The sequence below is a fragment of the Neospora caninum genome, chromosome II, assembly GCF_000208865.1.
Source record: "Neospora caninum Liverpool complete genome, chromosome II".
NCBI classification, from domain to species: domain Eukaryota; phylum Apicomplexa; class Conoidasida; order Eucoccidiorida; family Sarcocystidae; genus Neospora; species Neospora caninum.
This window is the reverse complement of record NC_018387.1, coordinates 2136422-2151550: the sequence shown is the minus strand read 5'-3', so window position 1 is coordinate 2151550 and position 15129 is coordinate 2136422. Positions and strand designations below refer to the sequence as shown.

Below are 15129 nucleotides of genomic sequence, written 5' to 3'. Positions count from 1 at the left end.
GGTGCTCAACAGGCGGGACTGCACAGCAGGCCGCGGGTCGTTAACCCCGCCGCTGTGCGCATCCTGCTGATTTTGTGTCTCTTGTTCGCGTGGCATTTTGTTTTGGTCACACACGCGCGAATCGCGCGTTCACCATACTCCGGACCTCCTCTCAAATCGTTATTCACTTGAACGCGCGGCTATGCTGACGCAGAGCTGGAGAGAAATACTGGGTTGTCAGGGTAAAACACTTGAAGTGGACGATCCCTTCCTGCGACACATGCAGAGCAGGTGTATTGATGAAACGGCGTGAAGGCCGCACACACCGCAGAAAAGATGTTTAAGTGAGCACCGGAGGGAACTGTTGCCTACTGCGGCGCTCTTGGCTCGACGGGACATCGACCAAAGAATTCATGGTGCATCTGGCCGTTGACGGGATTAGGTCAATGTGTTAAATTCACACCCCTTTCATCAGAACAGGCTTTCACGGCCGGCTCGTTCGTGATGTCTCCGACGAAGAACGACTACCGGCACATGCAGGCCATTTACTGAAAGCAGAGTTCACACATACAAAGGTTCCCTCGAAAGAAGGTTCCGTGGATCCACACGATGTCACTGGTTTTACTGCAGCTGAAGTGAATGGCGTGCATGCGCATGCAAGTCCCTTGAAACCGGTCACCGATGCGGCCGTGACTCGAGGGCGCGGGAAGAACACGCAGTGAATAGAAACGAACCCTCTGACCGAGCTCCAAAACAACGCGAAAAAATGCTGCTAGTGTCATCACATGCACGACTTGCAGGACACAGGCTCCTCCTGGTGACGGATTCACGCGGAGCTGCGCGATTTCACGGTCTCGGTAGCTGTCCGTTTGAACGCAGGCCACACGCAGCTCGATTTGGGTGCAGTATCAGCCTAAGTGAATTCGTTCCGGAGGATAAAACAGTTTTAGCTTACTTACAGTGTATACTGTGATGGCCTGAAGCGCACATATGCCTCTACTCGCGTGAACTTGCAGGCCCCGGCTTCCGCTGTCTGTGTGTGTGTGTTGGTACGCGATGTGCATTCTGGAGCAATGAGTCCGTTTGGCTGTGCAGCCATGAACCACTGATCAATGAGAACCGCATCCATTGGCTCGACGCGGCCCCGATGTACATAGCTTAGAGAGGAATTCCATCAGAATACAATATCGTGTTGGTTCTCGTGGCGAAGATGTTTCGGTGAAAGGGGTAGTGGTCGCGATTCCGGCATTTTCCGATGGATCTACAGTGTTGGGCTTGCAGCAAAGATACAGTCGAAATATATGGGTATGGGCGGCTTCGGCGGTTCTTCGTCATACACATCCATTTCGTGCACACTGTTCAGGGTAAATGACTTACGGGAGCCTTCGGATTTTTCAGCGTCGAAGCTTCTTGACTACGGTGTCCGTGCGTGTTGTCTAGTAGCCACCTCTGCAGCTCGAACCCGCACAGACAGACCATGGACTTGCGTCTCTGGGCATGCAGTACACCACGGACCGTCTCGACAACCTTTGTGGTGACGCAACTTGACCAGCTTCACCGTCGGCAGACCACCGTGTGGAGCTAATGCCTGTGTACCGGCGAGACATGTCTGCGGGGCCCTGCCGGTTCTGAAAGTTTCTGAAAGTTTTCCGCAAAACGCCAGCTTCAGTCGACGTTGTCCCGATGCTTCCAGCAAAACTGGGTAGCACTGCCTCGCGCGAGAGGGTGAACTGTGTGATCAGACGAGGCTGGAACGAAGAATTCGTGTCCGTCCCATGCGGTGCATGGAGCGGGGTTTGAGGTGACTCTTCCTATTGCTTCACATCCTAAAGAACGCAAACCTCATGACGAGCACCCTGCTGTTTGCCCTCGTCCTCTGGTGGCCTGTGGACGTGCTTCCGTGCTTCTCGTACGTTCTGCGACCCCCGTACGAACCGCCGGTCTCGCGTTGGGGCTCTGGTGAATCTGCCTCGAACTTCCGTCTTCCTTGTTCTTTCGCCGTGAGCGGACCGACCGTACCATGGCCGGGGAACGTAAATAGGGGCTGTGCTACCGGGCGTTCAGTGGGCGCCGAGAGTGCTTTGGGAGCTATCGCTCCCTTTGCCCGCGATGCACCTGAATCAATCTGTTCTTTCCCACGGGGCCCGGCTTCACCCCACCCGCGCGGGGGATTCCAGTGTCTGCAGAGAAAACCCAGGCGGGACACTACTGACAGAGGCTGGCCAAACATGTGGCTTTCTGGGGCTTCACGGACAAACTTGGGAGCTGCTTCCAGCGGCAGATGTCCACCGGCTAGCAAAACAAAGCGAAGCAGCTGGGGGATGACCGATAAGCGGCGTGATGTGTGGAACAAACGCTTCGCTTCCAGAATCAAATATTATCTCCAGGACTACTTTGCGCGACGAGGTATGGCACCCTGTCCTCGGTTCTGTCGTCTCTCAAATGTAGCTGCAAACACCACACCAGGGGGAACACGTGGAATTCCGGCTACAGTCGAGTCAGTCGGATGTTGTGTATCGCATATCTCGCTGTCGGTATGTCAACAAGGCCACTGCGGCTTTGTCTTCATTCCTTGCCGCTCAGCTCCACTCTAACACGACGTTGCCGATCGCCGCATCAGCTGTAGACCGAGTTTTCACCCTGCGGAGAATGTTTCGCTGCAGGTGCAGACGTCTTCGCGACTGGCCCAGGATCCTTCGTGATACCCCGGTCATACAACCGCCTGCGACAGAGAAATCGCGACTCGGCGGAGGCTGCGTACGCCGACTATATGCTTGCAGAGAAGGCCGTGTCGCTAGACTCAGATCTGATTGCGCCGCAGGGTAGCGTACCGTTATCCTCTTCCTCTCTGGACGCCAGCGAACCAGGCCGGTGGCCCTCGTTCCCCCCCCCAGGCACGAGCTCTCGGCCCTCCGAAGGGAGCAGTCACTGCGCCGAAGAAGACGGACCCAGGATGTCAGGAAGCAAGGTCAATGAACCACTTTGGAACTCCTCCCCTGAAGCTCGGGCACTCTCAAATATCCATCTCTCTCTGCCGTCGGCACAGCAGAGGAATGCGGCAACTTATGAACGGGGAGACGCAGTCTCCCTGGCAGGAGAGGCTCTGGGAACTGCGAATCATGAATGGATTGCAGACCAGGAAACGGGCTACGACTTTGCAACCCTTGACAACGTGGACGGATACATGAAGTGCTGTGTCGACGTTGCCGACGTTCTCCTGAACCAGAATGCGTCTGTTGCAAAAGTCTACGTCTCCGTCGACGGAGACGCCCATGCCCAGAGGCTAGTGAGTGCTGAGCCCCACGCTATCCGGTGCATAGACTGATGGAGCCGTGCCTCTCTCTTGTGAAGCTGAGGCAGTTTCGCGCATACACTGTGAATTTAGGCCGTTGCTACGAGGGCTCTATGCCAAGGGCGTCCGGCCTCCCTTGTCGCCGGAAACGGCCGTTAGCGGCCTTTTTAATGGCAGGGGCCCAAGACAGTGTGCGCGCGCGAGAAAGCATTTGCCTCGTACCCGGTGTCGCTACACATCCTTTTCTAAATGCTTTGTCTTCGAAAAAACGGATCAGGCGTGGCGTGCTGGTCGGTCGCGCATGTATTTTGCGGGACCCTGAGTATCCTTTGCGCTTTGGGGTTTCGATCTATCCCCCGTGAGGCACTGTGTAGCAGCGAAGTACGAAACGATTGAGCGCGCCTCTCAGTCGGATTCAAAACAAACAGCGGCTGTGCGCCACATGGACGAGGGAGAGCGGCTCTCGGCAGTCCTTTTCCAAAGTCGGCGTGTGCGTGCGTACTTGTCGCAGGCTCAAGGGTGGCTGCAGCGCTCACGCAAGATGCTTCGGTATTATTTGTCCCAGAAGATGAAAAGGCGCCGGCGGATCCCCGAGTTATTTTTCCATCTCGTTGATGCCAAAGGGATTGCAAGTAGGCACAAACAAGAGTACATGATTATCATGCCACACTGCGTGAGGGCTACGCAATTGAGTCTATGGCTGAGCTGACAAACGGGTACCCTTCAACACCACGAGGCCTCGCTGGAAGCTGCTGTACGCAGTTGACTTGACGGTGTCCCAAGCAAGTTTTCTCCATTTCAGCGTCTCTGACGGGAACTGGCTGGGCGGTGTGACTGCGCTGATAAACCGACACGGGTAGCCGATTCGCGTGGAACTCTATTTGCCGATTGTTATTGAGACTGTCCTGTGCACCCCATACGCACCGGAGTGTTACCCCGAGTGTCGCATCCGGGATCTCTAGAGACAGAGAGAATCTCAGATTCCTACAACTTACCGCGTGTGCACTTTGTTTGCTCTGCTTGGTTCAGAAATGCTCTTCTCCCTTCACCGCCTCGAAGTCGAAGAAGTCATTCCATACGAGCTGAAGCAACAGAGTCGGGAGGTAACGGCGGACGAAGCTGTGCAAGTGGACGACGCACCTTGAACACCTTCCGGAGTTCCCAGAGAACTCAACCACCCTTCTCGCCAGCGGCACATCGCAGGCCGCCGTGGCTGCAGAGAATACGGCGCAAGTCTCCCCGCTGCCAAGGCCATATCTGTGCCTGGTTTCTTTGGAGGAACTGCATACCAGTTACCTCTGAGGCTGATTTATAAGGCGCAACGGGAATTGCTACCTCAGCGGTAAACAGCTTCGTTGCTCACTTCCATCAGCTGGTTGACGACTGACGGCGACCAGGCCATGGTGAAGACTGAAGTGAGGCGCGAGGCCGCGCAAGACACCTGTTAGGGATCGTACGTGGTAGAGAGGACGCTCCTTCACCAGAAACAGTTTTCTTTGGCTCCGTATTCACATTCTGCATTTACGGTAGAAAACTGATACAGCGCGTGAACCGGACAAACGGCACCGCAGCTAGAAAAGACTCGTTTTTCACTGACTCCGTGGGCGTCTTTGATGCTCTCTTAATGCTTCAGCCCTGTTTTCGAGTCTGACTGTGGATTTATGCCAATGGCTTTCCGATTTTTCTGTGCAGGGATGCCGTGATACAACCTTCAAGCCGTATCCTCTGTCTCGCAGAGTGTGGCAGACACATAGCCTGTTGCATTGAAATTGGTGCACGCGCTACAGTATTGCGCACCAGAAATTCCCTTTTAGGGCATCAGTGAACCAAGTCGGTAGTGCTACCCTGCGAGGAATTCCGTCACATCGTGTATCGCACTGAGAGCGACACGAGTACCTCTTGGAAACGAAACAGTACTACGACGAAAGCTGGAGGCGTCGTCGTTTCTGTGGAAGAAAATACACGAATTTCCTTTCGCAGCCCCTTTCGCCCCCATTCGCACAAAAAGACCGGCACCGGTCGTCTCGCCATGAATATCGCTCGAACCACTGTTCGCATTGCCATTAACATTGCTTCCTCTTGCAGTCACACATCAACCCTACAAGAAGGGATTTAAAAGTGAGTCATGAGCACAAAAAAACGTAGACTGAAGAGGTTTTCCAAAAGCATCCGACCCTCAAATTTCGAGCCCGCCCCTCTGCACCCTTGACAGTACGCAGGATCCTGAGAGACTCCTGGGCTCCCGTGGAAGACACAGCAGAGCCTCGGTGTACGCGACTGCACAGGAGCTAAAAAGCCAGGTATACCATACTATTTACTGCGCACCAACAAAGACGAGCTTCTTTTCAGCTCTTGGCCTGCTTCAACGCTTGCATGCTGAGCGAAAGTTTGCTCTTCAAACGGTCCAAGAACTCGAATAGAGTCGTCTTGCGTGTCCCCTGTGGAAGCTGCTCAGGTAGGGGCCGCCCACCGAGAGCCTTTCGCGGTGGCGGAGTCCCTGCAACCGAGGGAGTATACCCGCCGTAGTGTACGCGCTGCGCGAGAGGCGGAACAATGCGAGGAGCGGGAAAGTCTGCTGACATCGGGAAATCAGCCCTGTGAACCACATGGACAGAACACAGACGATTCTCACGTCATGTGGCCTTGTCGGGCGTGTCCCCACGCGCGTTTTTGTCGCCCAGAACTTCCGCGGGGGCTGCGCTCCAACTAACGGATCGACCTAGCACAGACCCGCAGCACTCTGCCACTAGGGTGTCCTGGGAAGCCGATCGCAGGGGTGAGAGCGACTGGCAACTGAAGCGAGTTTCGATTCACCCGGGTCCGGCAGAGGTACTTTGTCCTCTCAGCTCTTTAGGAGAAAGTGGGCTGCCTTCAAGAACCCTACGTGTAACGTCTGCTGTCAAGCAGCCTCTACACGACTGCAGGACAGTCCAGCTCCAAGAGCAGGTCCGCAAACAACCACCTAACACACACTGCCTGCCGCGCGTCCGGCGTGGCGGTCTTAGACAACGATCCATCTTCGACGCAAATCGCTCACCAAGTGAACGAGGCTTTGTAGAAGTACGCCTTGTGGATATGCATGACGTGTGTCAGTTGCCGGATGAGGTATTTCGTCAGCAAATTGAGGTGCGCGTCGTCGAAACTGACTTGGCCGCTGTACAAGTTTCTGCACGGACCAGTTGGCGACACCCAAGGCGAAAAACGGCTCGAGGGATACCGGGGTTCTTCAAAACTCGTAATCCTTGCTGCTTGTAATTCCACGCCACTGTTTGCACCTTCGTTAACCGTGTAACTCTTTTTGCTAACCAGAACTACGAAAATCGTACACGTTATAGCACCATCCGTTTACCCACTGTCAGGCTCAACGTCTCGCCGAGAGTACGGCGTCAAGACTCTGTGGCTGAGAACCTAGGAAACTGTATCGGATATTTTATTGGAGACAACTGACACGAGTTCCTTTTCCCGAAAGTACAACAGCCTGCAAACGCACCTAACTTCTCTTGCCTTCCTTAACAGATGAGCTCAGACACACTTCAGCCAAAGCGGGAAACATATTTGCGTGACACACCGTCTGGGCTTACCCCCAAAGGACTTCCTTTATTCTGGCTGCGTAGATCTCGTCGTCTGTGAGCGCCTCGTCGAGTCCGGCAAAAAACTGTGAACGCAAGATACATGAGAGCTTTAGTGATCGTTACAGTGCACGTTGCCAACATCCCTCGCTTTTGTTACGGCGACTGACAAACGATCTTTGTGCCCTGAGCGTCCAGGCGTCAACGCGACACGCAGCCGAGCCCGGACCACAGAAAATCGCCAAAACATTTGTTTCTTCGCGAGTCATCATGTCTGAGGGAGGGGCGGCGCAGAACGGGCAGACGGTGAAACATTTCAGCAGTTAACACCAGGAATTCTTCCAGACCGTTTGAAAACACAGATGCCATTTTCCTGCTCGCCATGTCTGTGTTAGGACCTCGAGCACACGGAAGACCGACGTTATTAGGCTTTCGGAATCCTCTCAAAAAGGCAAACCGGGGCCGATTCTGCGCGAGGAACGCGAATTCTTTCCCGATCCCTGGCTTACCCCGAACGCATACTGCTGACAGTTTCGGAGTTCAAATTCGAAACGGGCCTCGGGGACCTGCGCCACAGGGAAAGAAGAGAAATCCTCGATCAGTGGAGAAGATCCACAGCTCTGCGGAAAACGGGATCCGGCTCGAGGCGCACGAACGCCGCAGCTGCGACGAGTCCACGAGGTCCGGAACCACCCTATTCGCCGCAGTATCCTCGTCTCCCGCTCTGGGTGGAGACCTAAAGAGAGTAAACTCTGTCGAACGCGTCGCCAGCAGCTCCTCTCAGCAGAGCTTATCAAACAGGGATCAGACCGCTGGCTACCTATTTTTTTCCGAGTGTTGCGGCGATGTCTGACAGGAGATTTCGTTGGATTTTTCTGTCATACTGCTCTCTCTAAGCCTGGCCTCTGGAAAGCCCGTGGAACTCCGGTTCCTACCCGTGTGAAAAAGCAAACTGAGACGAAAACGATCCCGGAGCTGCCAGGGAAGACACCTCTTGAGTGTTGGACGAGGTCGGTCAGTCGGAAGATGTTGCGAATCATCTGTGTACACTCTAGTTGCGTGCAGAGGAGCTGGCCGCCGACCAAAAACGCTTGGCAGGTTTGCGCTTACGTGCTTTTGCAGGATCCAGTCTCTGATGATGTCCCAAGTGAGTTTGAAGAGTTCGGCGTCGAGCATTTCCCCTTCGACGACCTTTTCCACGTCCACGAGGAGCGGATTTCCCCGAGTCAAGTATTCCTCCTCTTCCCGACGTTGGTCCCAGGCGCAGACTTCATTTGAGTGCCGTGTCTGTCCACTCCCCGTCACTTCTTCCGTCTCCCGCGCCTCTGCCTTTGTCTCGTTCACCGCGTCGTCGCCTCTGCCACTTTTCTGAATAAATGTGTCGCTGCTTTCGGGTTTCACCGCGCAATTTCGCGACCGCAATGCAGTGGCGTTCGTATCGAGAACGGAGACCGCATTCTGAGAGCTTTCGAGAGCACTCGCCGCCTCGGTCTGTCTGCTCTCCCAGAGGCGTCGACGGTGTGCGAGGAATTGTTTGCGTTGCTTCTCAGCTTGCATGCAGTGGTTCACCCCCAGACACAGACGCTTGTGAAGAATCCACAGGTGTAGCATAAAAAAGTAAAAACGCCCATTAAAGCCTCCGGGGATACTGAATGCGGCATGCAGGTAGTCCGCCTCCGTCCTTTCCAAAATCAAGTGAACAAACTTCCACGCAGTGCTGGAATATTGCCGATGCTTCCTGGTAAGCCACAAGAGAGAGGAAGGAACACACACACATATGAAAACCACTTTTGCATGCACCTGTAGCTATATCTAGCTATATCTATCTATCTCTTTCTGTCTCTCTCTCTCTATATAATATATGCATCCGTGAAAGATTGAAGAGGCATATACCCTAACAGATTGTGGAAGCACGACGCACCAGTCTGGAAAGGTATGCCGAGCGCATTGCTGACCCCACGGGGACGATGCGGCGAGGCGTTGCACCGTTGCATTTACCAGGAAGGGAAAGCAGTCACCGAAAAACATCCGGGAGAGCTGGCCTACCCGAAATAGTTGTAGAAGAGCAGAGGAAACGTCGCCCGATGCTCGTTTGGAAGAGGTACGCAGTACTTGGCGGAGCGGGCCGGCGAGATGGCAGTTAAGAGTGAATCCTTTAGAAGGCGCTCGGACTCAAGCGCAAACAACTGCCGCTCCACTCCTTCGACGGGGCGGACGAACTAGCGGGAAAGCACACAGGAGTCAGGAAGAAGCCGGAGTCAGCTTGGCTCCGCGCCACGCATGCATCCGCACATACGGTTACTGGATGCAGACGCATACACACGCCTCGGCACGAACATCTGCTTTGCATTTGGTCAAGAGTGCTCGCACCCTTGTGCAGTCCATGCTGGGACGTCGAATGGACAAGCTGGTGACCCGTGACGCCTGCGGCCCCAAGCTCAGCAGAGGTTCAAAAACTCAAGCCTCGTTGCTGTATGCGTCCGTGCATGAAAAAGTGTCGCCAAATGGCTAGGTGCTCCTTCCCCACACAGTTTTTGCTGCTTAGTGGGAGTCGCTTCCCACGATCGCGACAAGGACCGACTTCCGCCGGTAGCAAAAGATCCAGCTCCGTGGACGCCTCCGCGGCGAAGCCTCTTCTGCGTGAGCCCCGCTGTTCTGAAAAACTGCTCACACCGGACGCCCCCTCTTTTGCGCGCTCGACGAATAACGGTTTCGAGTCAACTCGTTTGCGTGGCCCATCCAACTTCCACAGCCATTTTGACGAATTACAGTGCAAGCGTCAGACAACGCGCACCTGAAGGGCTGGATCGCCCCAGCGACGCGATGGGCCGCTATGACGCCTCTGTTCCTTGGTGGAAGACCTCACGCGCTCTCGCACAGCTCTGCATCTGCTTGTGGGTACGCGTAAACACTTGCATGCATACGTGTGTATGCCTATTTACTCCCCGATGCGCGTATAGCTATGCATCCACGGATATATCTGTGAAGATTTCGATCTGACCCCCGCGGCAGTTGCTGTTGCTGCTGCTTCTTCCACGTCGGAGCCTGCCTAGATCGACGTACCGGGTGATGGGTTTTCTTTCTCTGGGATGCCGCATCCTGTTTATTGTACAAGTCGATGAGCCTCTCATTGATGGCAGCTCCTAGGCTGCCGGCGGCGGTGACCTCGTCCGCAACACTTAGAGCCACAAACGGCTCCGCGCCGTGAGCGACGAGCGACGCCGCTAGTGCTTGTCGATCAGCTTGTTCCTTTTTTCCGCCAGTCAGACAAAGATCCTTTCCCTTGTCAACTTTCGCCCCGAGTCTCTTCGCCGCTACACCTTTCGTTTCCTCCCTTCCACTCTCCGTCCTGCGTTCCGCTTTGCCTGCATCCGCGGCGCCGGTCGAGCTGAGCGAACGACGTGCGAGCAAGCTCGACGCAGGGGACTCTGCTTGAAGGAAACTGCTGGAGGAAAGGCAGGAAGATGATGATCCATCTTTCGGGGTAAACGTCACGAGGGAAGTGCCGCGCAGTGAATGCCGGAGCCGGCGCGCAGACGGGCGGAAGACAAAAACCGAGTTCGCAGAATAAGGGACAGCAGAGACACGAGAAGTCGGGGGCCCATCCCCTTGAGCGCCTCTCGGCGGCACGGCGGCGAAAGGCGAAAACGAAATTCGGGTTAGAGGAGCGCTTGGAGGACACTCGGCGTGCGAACCTACCATACGGGATCGGAGGGAAGTGCACGCCGGCGGCACCGACTTCGGGGCCCTCTGCGCCAGGGAGAAAGCCATGGTTGCTTCACCAGTCCGGCAAAAGAGCAAGTTGGCAGCAAGAGCAGAACCGCGAAAAACGCGAGTGCGCCTCCCTTGTTCTTTGTAAGCAAAGACCCGGACCTGCGCAAACGGGTGCATCCGGACGCGAACAGGAGCCTTGTCAAGAGACTTGTGGAAAGCGAGAAACGACTGAGAGAGACAGCAGACACGAGAAAACGAGCGGCAGACGCATGCACGCTTTTATCCGTGGTACGGGAAAGTCTGCAGTGCAGGCGCCGCTCGTAGCCACTGACTGGCCAGGGCTGCAGCCGTCGTGCGCCTTTGCTAGACTCTGCAGGGAAGAAACTATCAATTCCGTTAGCCTGAATCCAAAGGAAGTGGCTAAAAAGCCCGTACGATTTGGTTCAGGAGAAAGAAGAGCATTCCACTGTGGCGGGGAAACCGCAGGCGAAGCAGCTGGCCGTTCCGTTTAGGAGCCTGAGCCCAGGCAGCCGGCCCGGATCCCGAAAAACACGAAAAGCTGCAGAGAGAGAGAGAGAGCTGTCTCCTGCGGAGAGACGAAATCTGCTGTCCCCGTGGCCAGCACCTGCTAGCTGGGCCCTCTCTCGTGTCTGAATGCAGAGCCTCGTCGGCACCCTCCGCCGAGAGATGGCATCCCACGAAACTTGAGGGTGTGGACACACTTTCTAAGGCTTGAAGTCGAAGATGAAACGCCAAAAAGAGTAAGACCAGCAACCGTCCGAAAACGGCTCTCCGGAGGAAATTTCTAACCAACTGTTAACGCGCATGCGTCGTGCATGCACCTGACCGTCAGGGGCGAAATGTTGTGCCTGTCGGGTGAAGGTTCCACGGTTTCTCACGTTACGTGGGCAAATGGAGAACTTGAGACTCACAACGATGATGTATCGTCACGCCTTCGATCTCGAAACACGGGGAATGCCCTTGAACAAGGACAGACGTACCCTGCTCGGGACTGCGAGGCAACCCCACGCGAGCTTCCGCCACGTGTGCAGGCACGTATTGCCGAACGCTCCTGTAGGTGAACAAGATCAACACGTTCCGAGCTAACACTCCTGAAGACTTCTTCATCGTGGTAAATCGGGCGTTGACTGGGTTTTCGGCGACCCACTCTGGGACAGGCTGGCACTGGGCTGCACGCAGCGTCTCGTTTTGCTCCGGGCGCATTGCAAAGAGCTTGTCGGTCAAAATCTCCCTATAAGGAAATGAACTGAAGCGGCTAGCCTACATGGAGGGGATCATATACGCAGGACACATTAGCGCAACTGTGGCGACTTTTCGGTAGCACCAGCACTTTTTATGTTTCTCACGTTGTCGTTTGGTCTCTATCCAGCAGATCATCCACAACCACGTCAGTCGGCAGCCACATGTGTCATCCCCCGTTTCCGCGACACCAGCATACAGTTCTCTCTCAGCTGCTTTGAGTCGCACAAACCAGTGGTTTGTACCAGCGTTTCATCACCTCGAGTATGGCCACTCGCCAGGGTCAAAATCAGAACCTGGGTTGAGGAATGGAAGAACGCAGAAGACGTTAAAAGCTTTAAGGCAGGGATAGGAAAAAGAGAGATGCTCAAGAAATCCAAGGTGAACGCACCTCCAGCACACATGGCGTTCCTCGCGGCCCACGCATTAAGCATTGACCCGCCCTTAACCGCCTGCGTCAGACGACGAAACTAGCGGAGAGCACTGTCTGCTACTCGTCTGTGGAAAAGCATCTATACGGCGACATTCAGATAGCGCTTCCAAAATCGCGGAAAGCTTTACGCGAGACACCGTGCATTGCCGCGCTTGTGGTCAGGAGAAGAACCCTGTTTCCTGAGAACAGGCAACCCGAGCCGCCTGTGGACGTCTGTGTCTGTCCAGGGTCCGCGTTTGACGAGGCTAGATTTTTTCGCACATATCTATAGAAAATACTCCGGAACTCCTATGGTTCATGTTTCGCTACCGTCAGCTCGTCCCCTATATCAGGTCAGCGCTAGGGAATTCTGAGAGAGCGAGACATCTCGCGTGTTATACGAGTAACGGTGAGCAGGTGTCGAGAAGAAAACTTTTCTACGGCCAACTGACTTCCGGTTCAGGCCTCCGAACGAGTTTTTATTGAGACACGACAAATCATGCTGTTACACACAGAAATGATGTGTTCAACGAGCGTCGCGATTCTACGCCAGCTGTATGCCCTTGGGCTGTGATAACAAAAAAATCATTTTGAGAGCACGTGGATCTCATTCCTCCACCGGACGCCCTTTCGCCAGAAAAACCAGCCTGTGTTCGGTCACTTCCTCTCTTGTTTCCCTTGCTGTCTTTCTTTTTGCACCGATCCTGAATAGCTAACCCGTTTCTATCTTGCTCTGCGTCTTCCCGTTGTGGGTCTGCCACACTCTTTTGCCTTGCCACTCGAAAGCGGCAAGAAAACCCCGTTCCGCTCGGAGAAAAGAATTCTCAGTTGAACCAAATCGGCTTCATCAGATTTTTGTCACCGCCCTTCGCTTTGGTTGCCGGATGATGAGAAAGCTCGAGAGGCACGATGTTGTTTGTCGAAAGAAGCAGCTGCTTTAGGTCAAAGAAAATTCCACTATCCTCGTCAGTGAGGAACGAGATAGCCAAACCCTTTCGTCCTGCACGCCCCGTACGACCTGTACAACGACAACAACCAAGACGCCAGGAACTGAATTCCTTGATTACGCAAAAAGAAGAGACAGGAAGATGAGCGCAACAAAAAACCCACCACTCAGGGAGAAACGTGGCGAAAGTGTGGGATTCAGCGTCGCGTGGGCATTTGGCCGCAGAGCCCGAGAAAAGCGACATAGGAAACCGAAAAAATCCCCCGTCAGCAAAAAGCTGGGGCTTGTACGACGACAGAAAGGCGTAACAGCAAGAAAGGCAAAATTGAAAGCGGCCGACAACGTGCGCATCCCTCGCCTTCGTGCAGTGTCATCGAGAAAAAACGGTATACACTGGACCTTCCTGCATTTTTGAAATACAGGCGCGACACCAGTCCCTTGTGGCCACTTCTTTTTTCTGTGCACCCGCTTACCGATTCGATGAGTGTACGCCTCGATATCCTTGGGCATATCGAAGTTCACCACCAGCTGGACGCCCTCAACGTCAATGCCTCGCCCAGCAACGTCTGTTGCTACGAGAACGTCATGACTTCCTTCCTGGAGAAGAAGCATATTCGAAACAACGCGAACGACTTCGCCACGCACACATGAGCAACATACCTCAGAAAGGCCTTCAAAAAACATACGTGTAAATCTAAATGTAACTTTTCTCTCTCTGCGAAGGGTTCAACCTCGAGCTGAGAAGTGACAAAACCGGCTATCTTTCCCGATAACCATCGTCTTTTGGATTTCCTGGCGGATATCAAAGCCCAACTGTACCTGCTACATGCCTATATAGATATTGGTGATGCGCATTTTTTTCTGACCCCGAAGGTAAGGCGGAATTCGACCGTTCAAGAAACTGTCACGGAATGAAACACACGCGCCGGTAGCGGCTAGAAGGCACCCGAGATTAAGCGTGTGCGAAAACTCAACTCCTACGGAACCTGAAGACGTTGCAACCTCTAGAACAACCCGGAGGATTCCAGAGTTACCTTGAAAGACGACAGAGCAGCCTCGCGGTTTTCTTGCGCCTTCCCTCCGTGCAGCGAACATGCACTGTACACATTCAGTGGTAAAAGACATCCCGTAGAGCCTCTGAAAGCTGCCTAAGATGGGCAGAACCACTTTTCCGTGCAGGCAGTGCAGTGTACACACACAGAACTATTTCCCGTGCTGTCTCGTACTCTTTGCACAAGTGTATAGCGTACGGTGGAGATGCGCCTTTGGAAGACTAAACAGCAACGGGAGCTCCAGCGAGCCGTAGAAAAAGAAACGCACGCGAGGGGAGACACACACAGTGCGAACTATGCGACGCCGCAGTGGTTTGGAAAAAAGTGTTCGCAGCTGGAAAAGGGGATAGCGCAAGGTGAAACAGCTGACGACATAATGCAAGGAAAGTAGATTGGAACGAGACAGGCATTGACCGGTAGCTCGTGGAAGAAGCCAGTGACGCTCTGAGAAGCAAAAAACTATACAAGGCACGAGTGAAAATATAGGGAGCACGACAGCCAGACGGAAAATCGCGGAGGCGGGGGGGGGGGGGGGCCGGCTAGGGGGGGAAAAAAAAAAAGCCCGTCCTGTTTCCCATTTTGCCAAGGACTTTGGACAGGGCTCGGCAAATTTCTTCTGATTGAAAAAAACCATGAGGGGGGGGGTTGCTTTTTCCAACACCTCCTGCAAAAAAAAACCCTGGGCAAATTCCAGAGAATCTACGCTGGGACTAAGTTTCAGGGAACGACAAAATTGGGAAAACGAAAGGAACCGCCCCCGTTTTATATCCAAGGCTTCGCTTCGACTGTGAGGAAGCAAGGAACAACGCCCTAGGCTGCTCCTTACCCTCGGCCAAAAACAGGGAGTTCCACCCAAGGGGATGCCCCCTGTCAATACGACGAAAAATGACAAATGAAACCCGTTT

At 54.2% G+C, this 15129-nt stretch overlaps 2 protein-coding genes across 2 annotated transcripts; one reads left to right on the top strand and one right to left on the bottom strand.

Annotated features, from left to right (window-relative positions):
• Positions 1-2932: 2932 nt before the first annotated feature.
• Positions 2933-4416, top strand: NCLIV_006910 (conserved hypothetical protein; the record flags this gene model as incomplete). Its single annotated transcript, XM_003880202.1, has 3 exons — positions 2933-3265; positions 3783-3903; positions 4301-4416. The coding sequence occupies 3 exons, from the start codon at positions 2933-2935 to the stop codon at positions 4414-4416; spliced, it is 570 nt and encodes a 189-aa protein (XP_003880251.1).
• Positions 4417-5616: 1200 nt separating this feature from the next.
• NCLIV_006900 (conserved hypothetical protein) lies at positions 5617-13856 on the bottom strand (the record flags this gene model as incomplete). Its single annotated transcript, XM_003880201.1, has 10 exons — positions 5617-5866; positions 6309-6437; positions 6853-6926; positions 7350-7406; positions 7951-8578; positions 8887-9059; positions 9904-10228; positions 10580-10782; positions 11556-11626; positions 13646-13856. 10 exons carry the CDS (start codon positions 13854-13856, stop codon positions 5617-5619), a joined length of 2121 nt encoding a protein of 706 aa, XP_003880250.1.
• Between the last annotated feature and the right edge of the window lie 1273 nt (positions 13857-15129).